We start from the raw sequence: 16954 nt of genomic DNA, 5'->3' as shown, positions 1-16954 counted from the left end.
TTTCTTTAGGCGTAACACAACTAAGTTGAATCTTCTTCTTTCCCCCCCCCCCCCCCCCCCCAACAAAAAAAAAACAAACAAAAAAACAAAAAAAACCCTTCCCAACAATGCACTTATTCAAAATTCAAAACCACCCAGCGGGGAAAAAAACAACAACATATCAACAGAGATATTATTATGCAAAGCAGCGAGCTGTTATCCAATGCTGCCCACACACACGAATCTTTTGACTGAGGACACGGACACTTCGTTAAATCATCACTTGTCTTTATTTATTTGGAAGTGCTTAAGGAGAGGGTTGAGAAGAAAAATAAGACAGCACTTACAAAAGAAGAAATACATGCCCCCCCCCCCCCCCCCCCCCCTTTCTTTTCAAATCTCATTTACAAAACAACTAGCAGACAGAAAAATACTGATGAATCTGCAAAAACAGCCCAATTCTATTTTACGAGAGAATTGGCTTCTTCAACCACCACAACAAATCCTAAATAATAGCAAATCGCAAACAACGCAGTTTGTAGTGTAAAGAAAAATAGAACCCCCCCCCCCCTAAAAAATAATAACACAAAACAACAACAACGTCAACGACAAAAATGTCTGACAATGGCTGATGATCTACTTGGAATGTGGAAGTGATAGGGAAAGAGGAAGGAAGAAGTGAAGGACGGTCAGACAGAAGGAAGGTAGAAGTGGAAGTCTGACATTCTATCGATCGATGCGATCTACTGGCGGCGGCGTCGTCGTCGTCGTTTTATGCACGACGAGGCTGCGACATCGCCGCTGACGCAGCCATCACACCCCACAAGACGACCTTGTGTCAACAAATTTATGCATACTCCATTTTAATGTTATGATATTATTTAATCGCATGATTATTGAAGTTAAGAACAGACCTCTCTGCTCTTACGTACAACAACAACAACAACACACACACACACACACACACACACACATATATACAGAGAGAGAGAGAGAGAGAGAGAGAGAGAGAGAGAGAGAGAGAGAGAGAGACCCCCCAACCCCGTCGGCGTTCAATGTCGTCGCTTGAAATCATCGCCATCAAGTCCATAACACGACTGATAGCTACGTACGACGTAAGCAACGGGAGTTTTAAAAAAAAAAAGTTATTTCGAAAATGAAGCTAACATCGGTAAACAAAAACCCAGCCACTGAAGATAATATTATAATGACAATGAAAATGAAAACCTCCATACGGGGGAGGGGGGCAAGAAAAACTGCCCATGATTAATCACCAACCCCCCCCCCCCCCCCCCCTCCTTTCGTCGAGAGTGGTTGAAACCGAAAGCGTTGTTTTTCACACACAGTACCGCTCAATCACTCCATGGGAATAGAAAAATAAAACGGTATACAATAATATTATGTGTTCTAATGTAAAAATGTTCTTAAAGACAAACCTCCCATTTAGAATGTTGTTTCTAATAACGGTTCGTTTCAATTAAAATTAAAGACTAACCAACAACAAACACCATGACATGAAGGAAAAGAAGCAGAGAGTGTGACAGTGTAATGGCCTTAGAGCGTGGTGATGAAAAACAAAATATTATTATTATAATCTGTCATCTAAGTATAAGTATAGAGATGTCACATAAAAGCAACGTGACTAGTCATCGGCAGCGATAACGTGTATGCAAAGATGATTGAGGGAATGAATGAATGAATGAATGATTTTTTTTTTTTTTTTTTGTTTGTTGCTTTAGGTCTCTTCCAACACAATTGCGATTATATGAGAGACCGCTGAAACAAAAAAACAAGCAATCTAACAAAAATAGTACAAATGTAAATCAAAATCATAACCTAAAGATATCATAAGCTAAATTATAAATAACCAAGAACAAACAGGCAGAAGATTTACAGAAAAAAAAATATCCCCTGTCAAAAATACAATCACAAACCAAAGAAGCAGGATAGGCTAGTAAAGAGAAGAAGAAAAGACATCACTATCGGATCGTACACCCATGCGAACATCATAGGTATATGATTCAAGGGTGATGCTCCCATCCAACCACCCGCAATGAATGAATGAATGAATGAATGAATGAATGAATGAATGAATGAATGAATGAATGAATGAATCTGTTGACGGAAGAGGAGAAAAATTAGTTTCATCGATAAAGAAAAAAAATAATTAAAAGACCAGCGCGAGTTTAACGAGAGAGAGAGAGAGAGAGAGAGAGAGAGAGAGAGAGAGAGAGAGAGAGAGAGAGAGAGAGAGAGAGAGAGAGAACATTTTTATAAATAACAATTATATATATTATAAATTATTTAACATATATTATTATGCCAGCATAAAGAAGAATTGCTATCGACCAGTAGACACGCGTAGGCGAGGCGCGCTTCTGCGGTCATTCATTCCTGCCTCGTGGATATGAATGGGGATTGTGTCAAGATTATCTTCAAAATGATGGAAAAAATGATGATTCAAACCCGTCAGATTAGTCGATGTGAGATGTAATGTGTCGCGAGCTGCTGTCTGTCAAGATTGATATTTGGGTAGATTTAAAAAAAAAAACAAAAACAAAAAACAACAACAACAATACGTAATAACAGATTTGTCCAGATGGAACTGGAATTAGACCGGCTGAATGCTGTAATAAACATCTCCCATTGTCTTCTTCGCAGATCAATGACACAAGTCTGCTAGAAGAGTTAGCTATAGTGAACGAATGACGATACCGTCATTTTGCCTCGGTTATATAAAAATAAACACGCGAACAAAGAAACAGACAGACAAACAAAAATGCAGGATTCAGGTCACGTACAAGAGGCTATTCCTGACCTATTCCATGTCATGCTATGTAAAAAATAAAAAAGCAAACTACAAAAATGAATAATATAAACGTTCAAAGGAGTACAAAATACGAAACACGTCGTAACGTTTCTGGCTGAAACTCCTTCAGCCAAATTTAAAAACCGTTAAAACTCGCTTAATACTTCGCGTTAAATCCGGATACGTTCCCGTGTTTAGCAAATGGCTCTTTTTTTAAAAAAAAAAAATATTCAGCTATTTTCTGACGTTATTATAAAATCGATTTTTGTACATCACTTTTTTACAGTCAACTCGCAGCCTATAGCAGTTATACATTCACTTTGACAAGCACACGCTCTGTTTAAGCTTTGTCCATAACATTCGCACTTCACGAAAAAGAATAATATTGCAAAATAAACCAAACTTGAGTTGCAAACATTGAGGACTGTGTCACTTTTGAATGCTGGTGGTTTTATTTGATAAAATATCCATTTCTTATTGAAATGTGTGATCTTTTTCTATAAGGTGTCAGTTTAGAAATTTTGAATAAAAATCAATGACCCCCTCCCCCCAACCGAAAAAAATATTAATATACCAAAGAAGATGTTTATGAGATACAAACCAAACCGACAGGAGTATATTATAAAGAAGAAGATGGGCCAAGTGGGTTGTTTTGTTAATGTAACATTTAACATTAAAAAATAATCAATATTAAGTAATGTTCAAGAGCAGTGGAAAAAAAAATAGGTTTCAAAAAATGAATACTTTGTCCAAACCTTCTTGTCAAAAACCCAAAAACTCCATCCAGGCTTCACTTGAAACCCCAAGTTTGACAACTTTGACAAGATGAGGGTCATTTTAATCGATCGATAGGATGAGTCTTCTGGCCAAAACGTTTTTAATATGTATTTTTTAATTTATTTTCGATGGTACGACAGAATTGCAGTCACCTGCCTGGAAGCACCACCACCACCTCACTCATTTGCAACTAATGATATTCGTGCTTTTTTTTTTTAAACGATCCTATTTCTTATCATTGCAAATTACAAATGCTCGTTTTTTTGTGCCCCGTGTGGTCAAGATGGACGACTACAAAAAGAAATTTATTGAATTTGTGAGAGACCATCCCCTTCTTTGGAACCCAAAGAACCCAGAATATCCCAACAAGGATCAACAAAAACAAGCCTGGGAAGATATCGACAGGAAATGTCTACCTGCCGGTGAGCTTATTTTTAATAATAATAAAAATGGCGATGATGATATTAATGATGAGATAACATAATAACACTTTAGTAGCAATGACATAATAACAACGATGAAGATGATGATAGAAGATGTAGTAGTAGTAGTCCCAGGTTTCAGAGTTTTTGTCAAGATGAAAGTCATTTACATCGATCGATATTTGAAGGACGAGTTTTCTGGCCAAAGTTTCAATATGGGTTTTTCCAGAGTACGGCAGAATTTCAATGGCATTATATCCATCTCCAAGGCTGTAAAACCGTCGTCACTGTTTGTCGATTCAAATTTTACTGAATGAATCAATCAATCAAAATAGGATTTCTCGATTAAAATCAGACATCGCACTAGACGGTATACAACATTATGAAAGTGGAAATGCTACATTAAAAAAAAAAAAAAATACTAGATAGACCCTGCTCTAGTGGCTAGCGCTCACTTCTGGCATCGAGTCAATTTTCATAATTTGGAAACTGCGATTCAAACTATTAAGTAAACCATCCTAAATATACAATCGCTACAATAAACCATTACTGCATTCAGCATGGAGAGATACATCGAATGGGCACTACGAGATAGATAGCCTTACCGGTGAGCAAAAATAACTGGCTTTGCGACCAAGGTCAACGAACGGAGAGGATAATTTATTGATTCAATAATATAAGGCAAGGTCTATCGTCAGAATCCAGATGTTGGACAACAACGTCAGACGATACCGCGGATTTGTCTCGTTGTCATTGAAGTGTGCAGACATGAAAACACTGGCTGGCTAATTAAAAAGTAAACTGGGGTTTGTTTTTATTTTGTTCGTTTGTTTGTTTAAAAAACAAACAAATTTTTTTAAAAAACAGGGTAGAGGAGTGTCATTTTTTATGTCAAGGAATGGGGGGGGGGGAGAGAGAGAGAGAGAGAGAGAGAGAGAGAGAGAGAGAGAGAGAGAGAGAGAGAGAGAGAGAGAGAGAGAGAGAGAGAGAGAGAGAGAGAGTTCTAGACAAATCTATCCTATTATTTATTGACCTTTCTTTCACCTGGTTAAAACGCAAAGAAGAAGAAGTAAAAGTGAAAGGACAGAAGGAGGAAGAGAAGAGAAGAATATGAAGTACGGTTTCATTCAACCAGTACATTTATCTCTATTTGGCAACAGAGTCCAGTCAGGAGATAGATAGAAAGATAGATAGATAGATAAATAGATAGATAGAGAGAGAGAGAGAGAGAGAGAGAGAGGCCTAGCCGTTCACAATAAAGACCGATAGTTCCAAGAAAGGGGATGACAGCCATATTATAGGTAACAAGTGAAAGAGCAAGTGGAATCATATCTCGGATGGTAATGCATCCTCTAATGGGGTTTGAAAGAGAACAAACTTACAGTGATGGTGATGGATCTGACTGTGGTACGATGAAGGCGATGAGGATAACAAGGATGAGTTCTTCTCGTGGAGGATACCCTGGAGGAATGTTCTGGCCTCGGCGTTGGTGCTTGGGCTGTCCATGCTAAGCAACGCCTCCGCTGCTGCCTCCCTGCCTCGTCCATCTTGGTGCTTTTCGCAAGCGTCCACTGAAATGGCATGAGGAAAAAAAATTTGTTCAATTAGATAATAGGGGAAAAGTTAAATATTGTTTTCACTCTACATCCAAAATTTCATGGTACCTGTGCCGCTGTCATGCATTTTCTACATATTCAACTAACTAATCAAAGAGACTACAATAGTGATAGAATAATGCAATTGTACCCAGTTGTACTCTATTTATTTCTTATTTCTATAAATAAAAGTGCGGCTATCAGCATCATTAACCACTTACAATAACGTTTGATGAGATGCTTCTTGAACGTAGTCTTCTGCACGTTTACTGAAGACAGCGACTCCTCCGAATCGTTTCTTTTTATGACGTGGTTCGAGGTGTGCCTGCCATCAACTCCATCGCTGCTATTTTGGCAACCAGCAACGCTCGCACCACCGACAACAGCCACATCAGGGAACGCTTCATTTCCATTTATCACAAAATTTGAATCACAGTGCGGCTGATGAGCATGCTGATGGATATATTGGTAATGAGAATACTGAAAAGGCTTGATATCACGAAAATCATTAACTGAAAGGTCCGGCTGAGAATTTTTAACAAGAGAGAAATGGACAGTGTTCACATCGTGACTGCTATTCCTCGATTTGAAATGCCTCGTATTGGAATGATGAGTATTTTTTGATTCCAAGAAATTTGGAGCAATGCTTTGATAATAAACTCCAGCTCCACACGTACCCTTCGTAACATCATGGACCGCTGAATGAACAACATTGTCACGATTCATCCAATAATTACTATTTCCTTCCTGATGTTCGTTCGTTTCGCTCACTTCTTTTGTAATGCTTATAGTGTGCCTCGTGCCAGACAGTTCGCATACATCGGAAGGATAAAGCTTCCCATTGGTGACAATTGTGCCATCATCCTTTGAATTCGGCAAATGCCTAGAAGTGGCCCAAGAGTCAGAGGCAGAAGCCCCAGAGGAAGAGCAGAACACCGTGGTTGAATCGGGAGTATTAATCTGATAAGGCTGTAAATGATGACGTCGCGGATGTTGAAAACGATGACGACCTTGAAAACGGCGCTCTTTTTGAGTGTGCCACGATGAAAATGTTTGACTGGTTTCCTGACTGACACTAGAACTTTGTTCCAGCTCATGGTGACGATCTACTTTACAGGGAACCGACGACGAAGGGTGAGATTCGTTTTTAGCATTGCGCTCTTCTGTTGTTAATTTTATATAATTACGAATATGTAGCAGAGGCGGTGGGCAAATATCATTTGTATCATTACCAAAACTGGCATGCCCAACAGCCCTTTTCTTTATTGATAAATCTAAAACTTGATCGGAAGCACAAGCTAAACGACCAAGAGTATCACGCTCATCCATTGTTAACATTTCCAGTTTTGGACGCGAAGTTCCCAAAGGTGGTGAATCTTTACGATGTATCGGCAAGGCAAGTAGTTGTTTATGGCAAATTCCATTATCATCATCGAGTCCAGTATGAGACACGCTGGTGTATACAGGAGAAGAGCACGAGGAAGAAGTTGAAGGCACTCTAATTAAAGGGGGCGGGCGTTGTTGAGGCACTGAAGAGGTAACTTGCTGGTGCCCAGAATCGTTATGAATAGCAATACCATTATCATCTTCATCGCCGTTGTGAATGGCATTATTAGCGGCAGCCTTGGTAGAAGCAGTGGGAGTCGGGGTGTGGTCGTGAGAATTAACAAATTGTGAAGAGTACTTTTCAATCTCCTCACGCGGCTGTGATAAGGAATGCTGAATTAAGAAGGGAATTGCGTGCCGAGAATTATCATCATTTTCATCATTATCATCCCCATTTTTCAAGTCATTAGTTTTACAGTCTTTATAATAATCAGTTTTAGAGGCCGTAGGTGATTTACTATTTCCTTTTGTCGGTGACTGCGTCGGAGTATAGGAAGAATGTGATGATAATGAGACAGGAGGCGAATTGTGTTGGAGAGCAACGGTATGACGTGGCACTAATGGCGATGAAGAAGGCAACGAGGATGATGATGATGAAGAAGCATAACTGGTGACGAGCGGAGGCATCATCGGGTCAACAGAATGGTTCTGACGATGGCATAAATGACTGTGTACAGGGGAGCTTTTTCCAAGATGGTAGCTATGGTGCAGGCTATGCTGAGTTGTGTGAGATATTTGCAAGCTACACATTCTTAAAAGTTGAACTCCTTAAAGCTCCAATCTAAGCTCGAATTCTGTCGAATGAGTTGGGTCCATGATTGAAGTAAGCATCCACATGAGTCGAAATTATATTCACTTCGAATCGGGAGACACGTGAGAAAGCAAGGACTTGTGACGCACGGGACAATACATTATTCACGACAAAGGTGGTACGGTCTCAAATTTCACTACACAAGAAGGAAATACATGGCCGTTGACAACATGTCCCAGTTTTGTTTTATACTGGAGATAACAATACTCATTATTTATCGGCATAGAGTCAATGTTAAATGTACACACATCTTGAGCTACCTGCTATTAGGTAGGAGTCTCTATGGAAGATAACCAATTTATATCAACACAGTGCACTGCAACACCCATGTCTTTATCATCTCTGTAAATCGTCAATTAAAAAAAAAAAACGGAGCGAAACGTCAATTGATAATAATTCAAATTATTGAATATTACAATGTCTACATACAGTATGTCAAAAACAAAAATTACTTAAATCTCTTATCGTCGACAAATCGGTAAAAAAATTAATGAAATGAGAAGGGCATAAAAATGCTGGCGAATAATAATTAATACGGGGAGAGAAAAAGAACCCAAGCTCGTGAATTTTCCTGCCTCCTAACGACGGAGAGTAGAAATTGTCAAAAGCCTCTAGCATAATAATGAGATACAAAGGGAGAAGAGAAAAAAAAAACATGCCGCATAATTAGATTTTAAAAGAAAAGAAAGACGACTTGAGAAGATATTACCAGGAAGATCATTGGGCTGACATAGTCTTTTCCAGCTACTACCCGCAGAACAGGAACCAAATTCAACTTCCTGATTATTGTCCTTTTCCAATAAACGCTAAATTAGACAACAAACCAAAACAAACGAACACCGCATAAACAACTCAGATCGACATTCCAGCCAAGCAACCACCCGTGTACGCCCGTTCCTCCCCCGATATATCAGCGACAACTATAAACCAGGATACAAAGAACTACCAGGAAATTGGATATACATATTCATAATGAAATAGGTATGAAATCGTGATATTTTTTTTTCTCTTTTTTAAAAAATAAAATAAAATCACAAACAAACACAACGCGCTTTATGCTCCTGAAACTAAATGTGCTAAAAATGTAATGTAGGGAGAATAACACAATTAGCTACAAGTAAGATAGACGATCTCTTCAAACGCGCAAAAATAATGGTTATGTATAGAAATGTCATAGTTGGTCTAGTAATATGTGTGTTTGTGTGTGTGAGGAGAGAGAGAGAGAGAGGGGAGAGAGAGAGAGAGAGAGAGAGAGAGAGAGAGAGAGAGAGAGAGAGAGACGTCTGCTTTTATGGATAAATTTGCGCAATGAACATTGAACAGGACTTGGCGATTTATAAACAAACATTATTGATAAATAATAAATAACATCATATGGCCAAGTCATTCTATGCACCGTGAGAAATGATATGCATTTATACAAGAAACCGCGGTAGGATGAATACCTTGAAATAATTTGAATTAAGAGGTGCTGACGTTTTTATCTTAAACAAAATTTTCACAATTTAGAATTAATTGTTAAAACCCTTTGCATATTATTTAATACAGAGGTATTGAAAGTATTATCTCGTTTTGTGCGACAGTTTGGGGAAAAAAATAACATAATCCATCTAATTACTAAACAATCCATTCAGAACTTTATAAATGATGACTGTAATGGTGAACGGTGATTCAGGAGACGTGTAAAAGATAAACTATTAAAATGTTAGATCAGCAGACCAATAATTTAGAAGTCAGGAAGGAGTAGTCGTGTTTCCCTATTACAAAGACCAAAAATAAAACATAAAAATAAATAAATAAATAAAAATCTAACCCCCCCCCCCCCTCCCCAAAAAAAATAATACCACAAGTCATGTATGTCGTCTAGCATTGAACTACCAAGAAATATTCATGTTTCATTTTCAGTCTCGCCTTTTACTACCCTAAGAAAACTGTAATTAACTAATGTTGCTGTCCTTGCTATACTTGTCATCAGCTTCATCTATTCAGTGTTGAAATTATACATGTAAGATTCTGGTTGTGTAATCGGTTGTTAGCTACAAACAAACCTTTACTACACAAGCCACAAACATTTCTGTACTACACAAGCTATAAACGTATATAACTCATACGTATGTTATGAACACAAATTGTTGTTTGAGATGCAATTGTTATTATTATTATTATTATCATCGCCATCATCATTATCATCACCATTATGTGTATGTATGTATGTATGTATGTATGTATGTATGTATGTATGTATGTATGTATGTATGTATGTATGTATGTATGTATGTATGTATGTATGTATGTATGTATGTATATTCGCATACATATATGAGCGAACCTCTAACAATCCGTCAGGAAAAAAAAAGTCAACATGAAATCCACCGCAAAGAAATCAATAAGACAAATTGAACACCACGAGTATCGGGTTTCACAACCACTAACATAGGCACATTCATATGGCGCACTTCAGTAGTTGCATCACGATCCCCACAATACATAAAGAATATAATAATAATAATAATAAATATGAAATACTAATTAACACAGCGAAAAAAAAATAATAAAACCAACAAAAAAAACCTAAAAAACAAACAATTTGAATCCAGTGGAAACAAGTCAGCCTACATTATACAACTGACACGAATCGCATCTCGAGTGGCAATGTCAATGAACGACGACGCACCACCGCCTATCATCTAACAGTCAGCACGTCGTTTATACACGTTAATTACTTCCACTTCCACCTTTGAACCGCGGCGGGCGGAGGACGCGACGGATCTCGACCATAATAAATATCAGCTACCACCACCACCACCACAAACAGACAACACAATCGAATGCGAATTGATAAGTGATACTGTCATACAGTTATTATAGAGGCCAGGGATTGCAGTATAGTAGATAACAGCTTAGTTTAGAGTGACTCATGACCATTTCTCGTAGCCTTTTGTTCCACGACACCCTTGTTATCAATATCTCAATAATATATATAATATAATATCAGCCGTGATCCGAGTGCATTCCTAATCAGACCAGGCCTAGACTTGAAAGAAAGAAACACCTCGATACTTCATGAAAATTAAAGCAAATCTAGAGATGCAATATAATTGAAAAGGGTTTAAATTAAGGATATTAAAAAAAAAAAAAAAGGTTGGTTGATAGATACCAAAAAAAAAAAATAAATAAATAAATAAATAAATAAATAAAAATAAAACCCCTAATAAATAACATCAACAAGAATTACTGTCACATCTTCGCCACCGCTGCCGCGACTGCCACAGCTGACGGCGATTCCGTCTGCTTCTTCGCTTATTTATTTTCAAAAACGACGATGACGAGGGGAATTGCGAATTCCAATCCATGCTGATTTTAACAAGACCAGCGCCACGAGCAAAACTTTCCCGATCACCAACCCCGTTGTGTTAGATATATTATTATAAAGCAGGCTGACATCGTCGCAACTCAAGGCTGCTGATTTATTTTTTCCGTATGTTGTTTTGTCTGTCTTGTCAAGGTGACTGACTCGCTCTCTTCAACTCTGACGGCGAACTATGTACAATACCTTATAATTATTATTACTGCTACTACTACTTCTACTCTCTCTCTCTCTCTCTCCCTCTCCGAACAGGATATTATTGTTATCACTATTTAATATGACAAATAAACAAGTGTAGGAAGAGGGTAAGTGGAGGTCCTTGTTATAACTGTCAAGCTTTTTGGATATATCTTGCAATTCACACACACACACACACATACACAATCAGAGAGAGAGTGCAACGCGATCTTTGATGACGAACGCAGTAGGGGTAGGGTATGATGAACCCATTGAGACTAAATACTCTACAAACTACAAGTAACCATCAAAGCACCAATACAGTGCACAAATCGATACGCTCTGCAAGATAATGAACAGGGATCCCAGCTCAAAAATCTGAAAACCAATGAAAACTTTCGCAATTGGTATCCAAATGCCATATAAAAAGGCACTTGAACTAAAGCAACTTACCACTACAATAATTATTGTTATCATTAGCACCGTCGTCATGATTATTATCATAACAATTTTTTGCTAGGTATCCTAACTGCATTGGCCTTTCTCCCCAACATCTCTAAGAACCCACGAACGAATGTTGTATAGACATGTATTTTGCAAAGCTTTGCCGTTGAGCACATACATGCAGACACCGAGCTAAGTTCCTTTACATTCCTGTGTAAACTTGTAGCACCAGAGCAAATGCATTCATTCATTGAGAATCTGAAAATCGTCAAGAGAGTGTGACTGGAAAATGAGACGTGGTGTAGTCACGGATGACGAGCAGTCTGTGTACTACGAGGACAGAAACTTGCCTTCAATTTTGTGTATCTATTCCACGACACGACAGATTATTATCTTCAAAATTCGTATTCCGATCTCTTGATTTATACAAAACCGACCCCCCCCCCCCCCCCCCCCCCCCCAATAAAAAAATAAAATAAATGAATAAACATGTTATGCATGAAATACTTCCGCATTTTGACAGTGGATCAGGAAAGACTACCGGAAGAGAACGAATAAACGCTGAGATCAGTGTGCGATACACACAATGAAGCGCAGCCGCTTTGATCCACTTTATCAGCAAGCACACGGGCAATCAAACGGTTAACCCAATCTTTTCAATGGTTTCCGACTTGGACATTCAATGCAATAAACCAAGGGACGTATTAAAATAAATAAATAAATAAGGGTAATGTAGTATACAATAATATGCCATCGAAATCGGAAATCACACTTAACGCGAAAACTGAAAAATCGGGACGGAATTCAAGAGAACGAAACTTTCTATATAAAATTTACTTGTCTAATTGGGAAAAGGTTCCCTGATAACCGGGATAGAGTAATCAGAACGTGACATCCATTTTGACGATCTTTATCGAAACCTCTTTCGATTCTCCCTTATACTAAAAAAACGCATTCAGGCTCGCGTCCCACTAACTGTTGCATTAATTAACGATTCCAATAAAGTTAGAAACAAACGAGATAGGGATCATTAAAATACCACTAAATTGAGATTTACATCTCTTGGACAGCCGATAGCAATGTAAGCAATGGGCATATGGATACATCTTTACTTAATAGACAGGATCAAAAAGAGCCGATTCGATCGCTTGTGCTGGAAAATACAAAAGACAATTCGGTAGTTATAACTGGAGATAACACAAAGATAGTCTATAATAACAACATGCTCGGTATCGGTATGAGTGGGGCACCGAGTTAATACATTCTTATATATCTATTATGATCTGCATAATTTAAACTGTGTCACCAGATCTGTGCAAAAACTGGAAAAAACATCAGCTATGAAAATCATTCAACAAGATTTTTAAAAATCAAACTTTCACAAACAATTCCTATCCAATATCAAATCCCCTTCTCTTAAAAATCATTAATGTATGCAAAGTAGAAACTTGAATTTGACATCATGACAACGCTGGGTGAGGGAATAGTATGCTCCGTCCACTGTTGAGTATGACTGCCATAGCCATGTTTTTGTTGGGGGTTTTTTTTTCTTCTGTTTATAAGGGTTTCACGGCGCTTGCAACACATTTAGGTTATATCAGCGCCAGTAAAAAGGAAGAAAATGGGATAGTAAAAAGTTCTAAAATTACAATTAAACCACCCAAGAGAAAGTAAGACAAAGGGGAACGGGGAACAGATGTAGATTCCAAGAGCACACCACCAATGTACTTAAGTTTATCCAGCGCGTTGCTTTAAGCCATATCTTACTCAAATAATATGTACATCATATCTAAAAGAACCAGCGGTTATGACAAGCTTTCTATAGTAATGATGATTATGATATCAGATTCATACAAATCGTGCCGTTAGAGAATTTTCCCCCGTTTTAAGCATTTAAAATATTACTTAGTCGGGTTTAACAGCCCCCCCCCCCCCCCCCCCCCAAACACACACTCTCTATTTCACATCGAGTCAAAATGAAAATGATCCAACTTGTTATGTAATGACGAGAGAGAGAGAGTCGGTCTACTCTATAATTCCAACCGACCAAATAAAAACATTTTTTAAACCATGAAATACATTATACTAAACTACCACAATTAATGTCTAATACAATTAGGCCAGAGTACAAAGACCTCTTACAGTGGTTCAATGAAACGCCCGAGTACAACTCATGAAAACAAAAACATGCCGCGATAATATCCGAAGCAAGGTCTATGAATAAAAAAAAATAAAAATAGATACATATCATATAAAACACAAAATGAAAAACCATATAGTTCGACAACGAACCCATAATACTGAAGCCTAATATAATATCATAATTAAAGGTAAATGAATGAAAGCTCAATCGACTTAGGAGTGCTACCAATAATCTCCAACTAATCAATCAATTAAAACTATAATACACAACTACCTATTTATATATATAAAAAGTATTTCGCGATTATACACGGATCCGAGTACATTGAAAAAAAACACGCATAAAATAGCCCCCCAAAAAATAATTTTAAAATATATAAAACTAAACACACCACTGAACGTGAACAAAAACAATTCAGCTTTGCAATAATATACAACAACGACGACAAACAACAGAAACGACGCGAGGGCTATGACATGAGAGACCCGTCCTCTCCCTTACAATGTCATCAAAAAAATGTTTTCATGAACAACACAAAAAGGTTTTTTCTCTTCTCTCTTTTTGGGCTTGTCTTTCGGATAAGAAGAAAGTGTAAATATTTTTTCTCATAGCGCCCTGAGCACCTTTGAGGGGAAGTGTGCACTTTATAAATGATTTATTATTATTAAATACTGAATATAGGACAATTAACAGAACACCAATTTAAGAATATTAATTATTTTTTAAGAGACCTTACTGCATATATATACAATATAGTAAGAACACAAATAGGAAACACAATATACACACATAACAAAGAAATTGAACTTCACATTATTACATTGATCGCACCATGTTATCCACAATTAAACATGAATTACAATGCCAATAGTCCGTTTTCTTAGCGGCAAGTTCCGTGCGTTTTGTGCACTTTTTGTAACCAGCAAACTAAGTATACAAATTGGTGCAGAAAATTATGAAGATTCGAAAAATAGGTGGCTCCAAATACCATTTTTATTGAAAAGACCTTAAAATTTGTCGTAAAGTCTAGTGAAAACGCGCACTTTGTGACGTTTTGGCGCTGGATGACAAAAGTATTTTAAAAAAACATTCTCACCCATTAAGAACATCTTGATGTGTTTTTGATCGTGGAGATATGTTTGTTTTAATGTTTTCCATTATTATTTACCAAAAATATAGCTTTTAATTATTTTAAAACATTTTTTTTTTGGTCTTCTGACCGCAGAAAAAACCCCAATAAAAATTGTCCTTTTTTGCCCGTGCAACAAAACTATGAGTCATTAGGTCGACCTATCCTTTACTAAGTATGTACTAGGATGTCTTAGCGCCTGTAAACGAAAAAAACAACAACAAGAGACTAAAAAAAATATTTAAAGCAGTTAAAGAGGTTTCTTTCAACCATTGTGTACAGTACAATAATGCTAAATCGAAATGCGGTTTTGTCATCTGTCACCGCCTCTCCCTTCGAGATAACGACAGCTCCATCTACCGACAATGGCATCATGTGTTGTCTAAAAAATAACTGAGAGAATGAGTTTTGTCTTTTGAACGATGTCAACAAACTACAATTTTATTTTGTGCAATCGATATTCATTGAAAAGGTAAGGAACAATCTTTTTCATCTATTATAAATGTCTTATATCATCGTGATGTTATTTTACTTTATGCGCACGCTAGTGCGATAAGTATTGCGCAATGTATGTGACAAAAGAATTGAGTTGTGAAAAAAGAATTGGGTCAGATCAAAGCTGAGTCACAGTCATATCATAAGCCCCCAGGATGCAAAAGATAGAGTAAGATTATGGCCCATGCTTGGATCTGAACATATTTTTCTATCTTAGTATAATATAAGTTACATGTGCTATGTCAGTACTAAATTTAGACCCTTTTAGATTCGATTAGATATAGATTAGCCTGTCGATGATTGATGATAGAATAACGGTGTTTATCATTACTGCTGACCGAGAAAGAAAAAAACATAACTAATTTATTATTAACTCAGTTGATCAAAAAAAGAACATCTCCACACACAATTCTACCAATACACGCTAATATTCACACACATTGCTTTACCTTTTGCATGTTCAGGTTTGGTTTTTTTAAACAATGTATTGACTTGTTTGTTATATTTCTACTTGCCAGCCTCACAGTCCTTTGTTTTCTTAAAAGCATCATGCCTGGGGACCTCGTCAAATGGGAATGCTAGTTTGATTTGTTGAATGGTCAAGATTGCAAGGACTAAAGTTCCATTCTAACAGGTATTTGGAAGTATGTGTTCGTTGTGTGTGTGTGTTGATGTTGTTGTTGTTGTTTTATTGTTGTTTTGCAGAGAATCTTACCACTGAGCTATCCAAGCCCCGTCAACTAATATGTGTTTAACCTTTCTCACGCAAACACACACTAACACGCACACACACACACACACACTCGCACGCACACAAACTTGTTCATTCTGTCATCTCTCAAGCTACCCTATATCGCCTTAAGATGGTAACATTTTCTTTAACTTGAGAAACTACGTAATTCACACTTTGTAGGAAATAACTTTAAATATTGTCTCTTGAGTATGTCATGGGGTTTTGATTTATTTTTCTTTCCTTCCTAGAATGCGCTAATATGGCAGGAGGAAAGAAGCGGCAGACATCCATTGTCGAATGTAAAAATCTGAACAAAGTTCCAAGACTCGATCAAGCTTCCCCTGAAATTGACTGGTCGAAGTGCCTGTTTTGTCAATAAACCATTGAAAATTCTCCTCTCACAAACCCTAAAAAAGCAACCAAGTTAAATTGTATTGAAGACACTTATGTTGCCATTTCTGAGGATATCAAACTTTTTCATGACTCAGGTAGATTGCCAATAACATTGAAATTCAATATTAACCAACCTGTGAAATGTCTTGCTAGTTTTTTGAGAGACAATGATGGACTTTACCATAAGAATTGCAGACACAGGTTTCATAAATCAAAACTCAAAAGGCTTGCAAAGAAGATAAATCAATGTAATAGTGAAGCAGTTGCAAGTCCTGATACAAGAGGCACATTAAA

The 16954-nt window shown here is 37.3% G+C and overlaps 1 protein-coding gene and 1 long non-coding RNA gene across 13 annotated transcripts in view; one reads left to right on the top strand and one right to left on the bottom strand.

Annotated features, from left to right (window-relative positions):
- LOC144970269 (uncharacterized) overlaps positions 1 to 16954 on the bottom strand; it is a 251041-nt gene that overhangs the window by 14206 nt on the left and 219881 nt on the right. For 5 of the 12 annotated variants that reach the window (XM_078909732.1, XM_078909729.1, XM_078909730.1 and 2 more), the window contains one exon: positions 5370 to 5558. In XM_078909732.1, coding sequence (XP_078765858.1) covers positions 5370 to 5558 — 189 coding nt within the window. Of the gene's footprint in view, positions 1 to 5369; positions 5559 to 5803; positions 8122 to 10363; positions 11459 to 16954 lie in introns of those variants that run through there. The other 7 variants (XM_078909723.1, XM_078909722.1, XM_078909725.1 and 4 more) reach the window with 7 other exon arrangements.
- On the top strand, positions 14980 to 16760 carry LOC144970275 (uncharacterized). The gene is made up of 3 exons (XR_013644930.1): positions 14980 to 15511; positions 16053 to 16168; positions 16516 to 16760. It is a non-coding gene; the product is annotated as an uncharacterized LOC144970275 (long non-coding RNA).

Source organism: Berghia stephanieae, chromosome 4 (assembly GCF_034508935.2).
Source record: "Berghia stephanieae isolate SIO BIC M18660-M18661 chromosome 4, UCSD_Bste_1.3, whole genome shotgun sequence".
In the NCBI taxonomy this organism is placed as follows: Eukaryota; Metazoa; Mollusca; class Gastropoda; order Nudibranchia; family Aeolidiidae; genus Berghia; species Berghia stephanieae.
The sequence above is the reverse complement of the archived record's forward strand: the minus strand, read 5'-3'. Positions and strand labels throughout refer to the sequence as shown.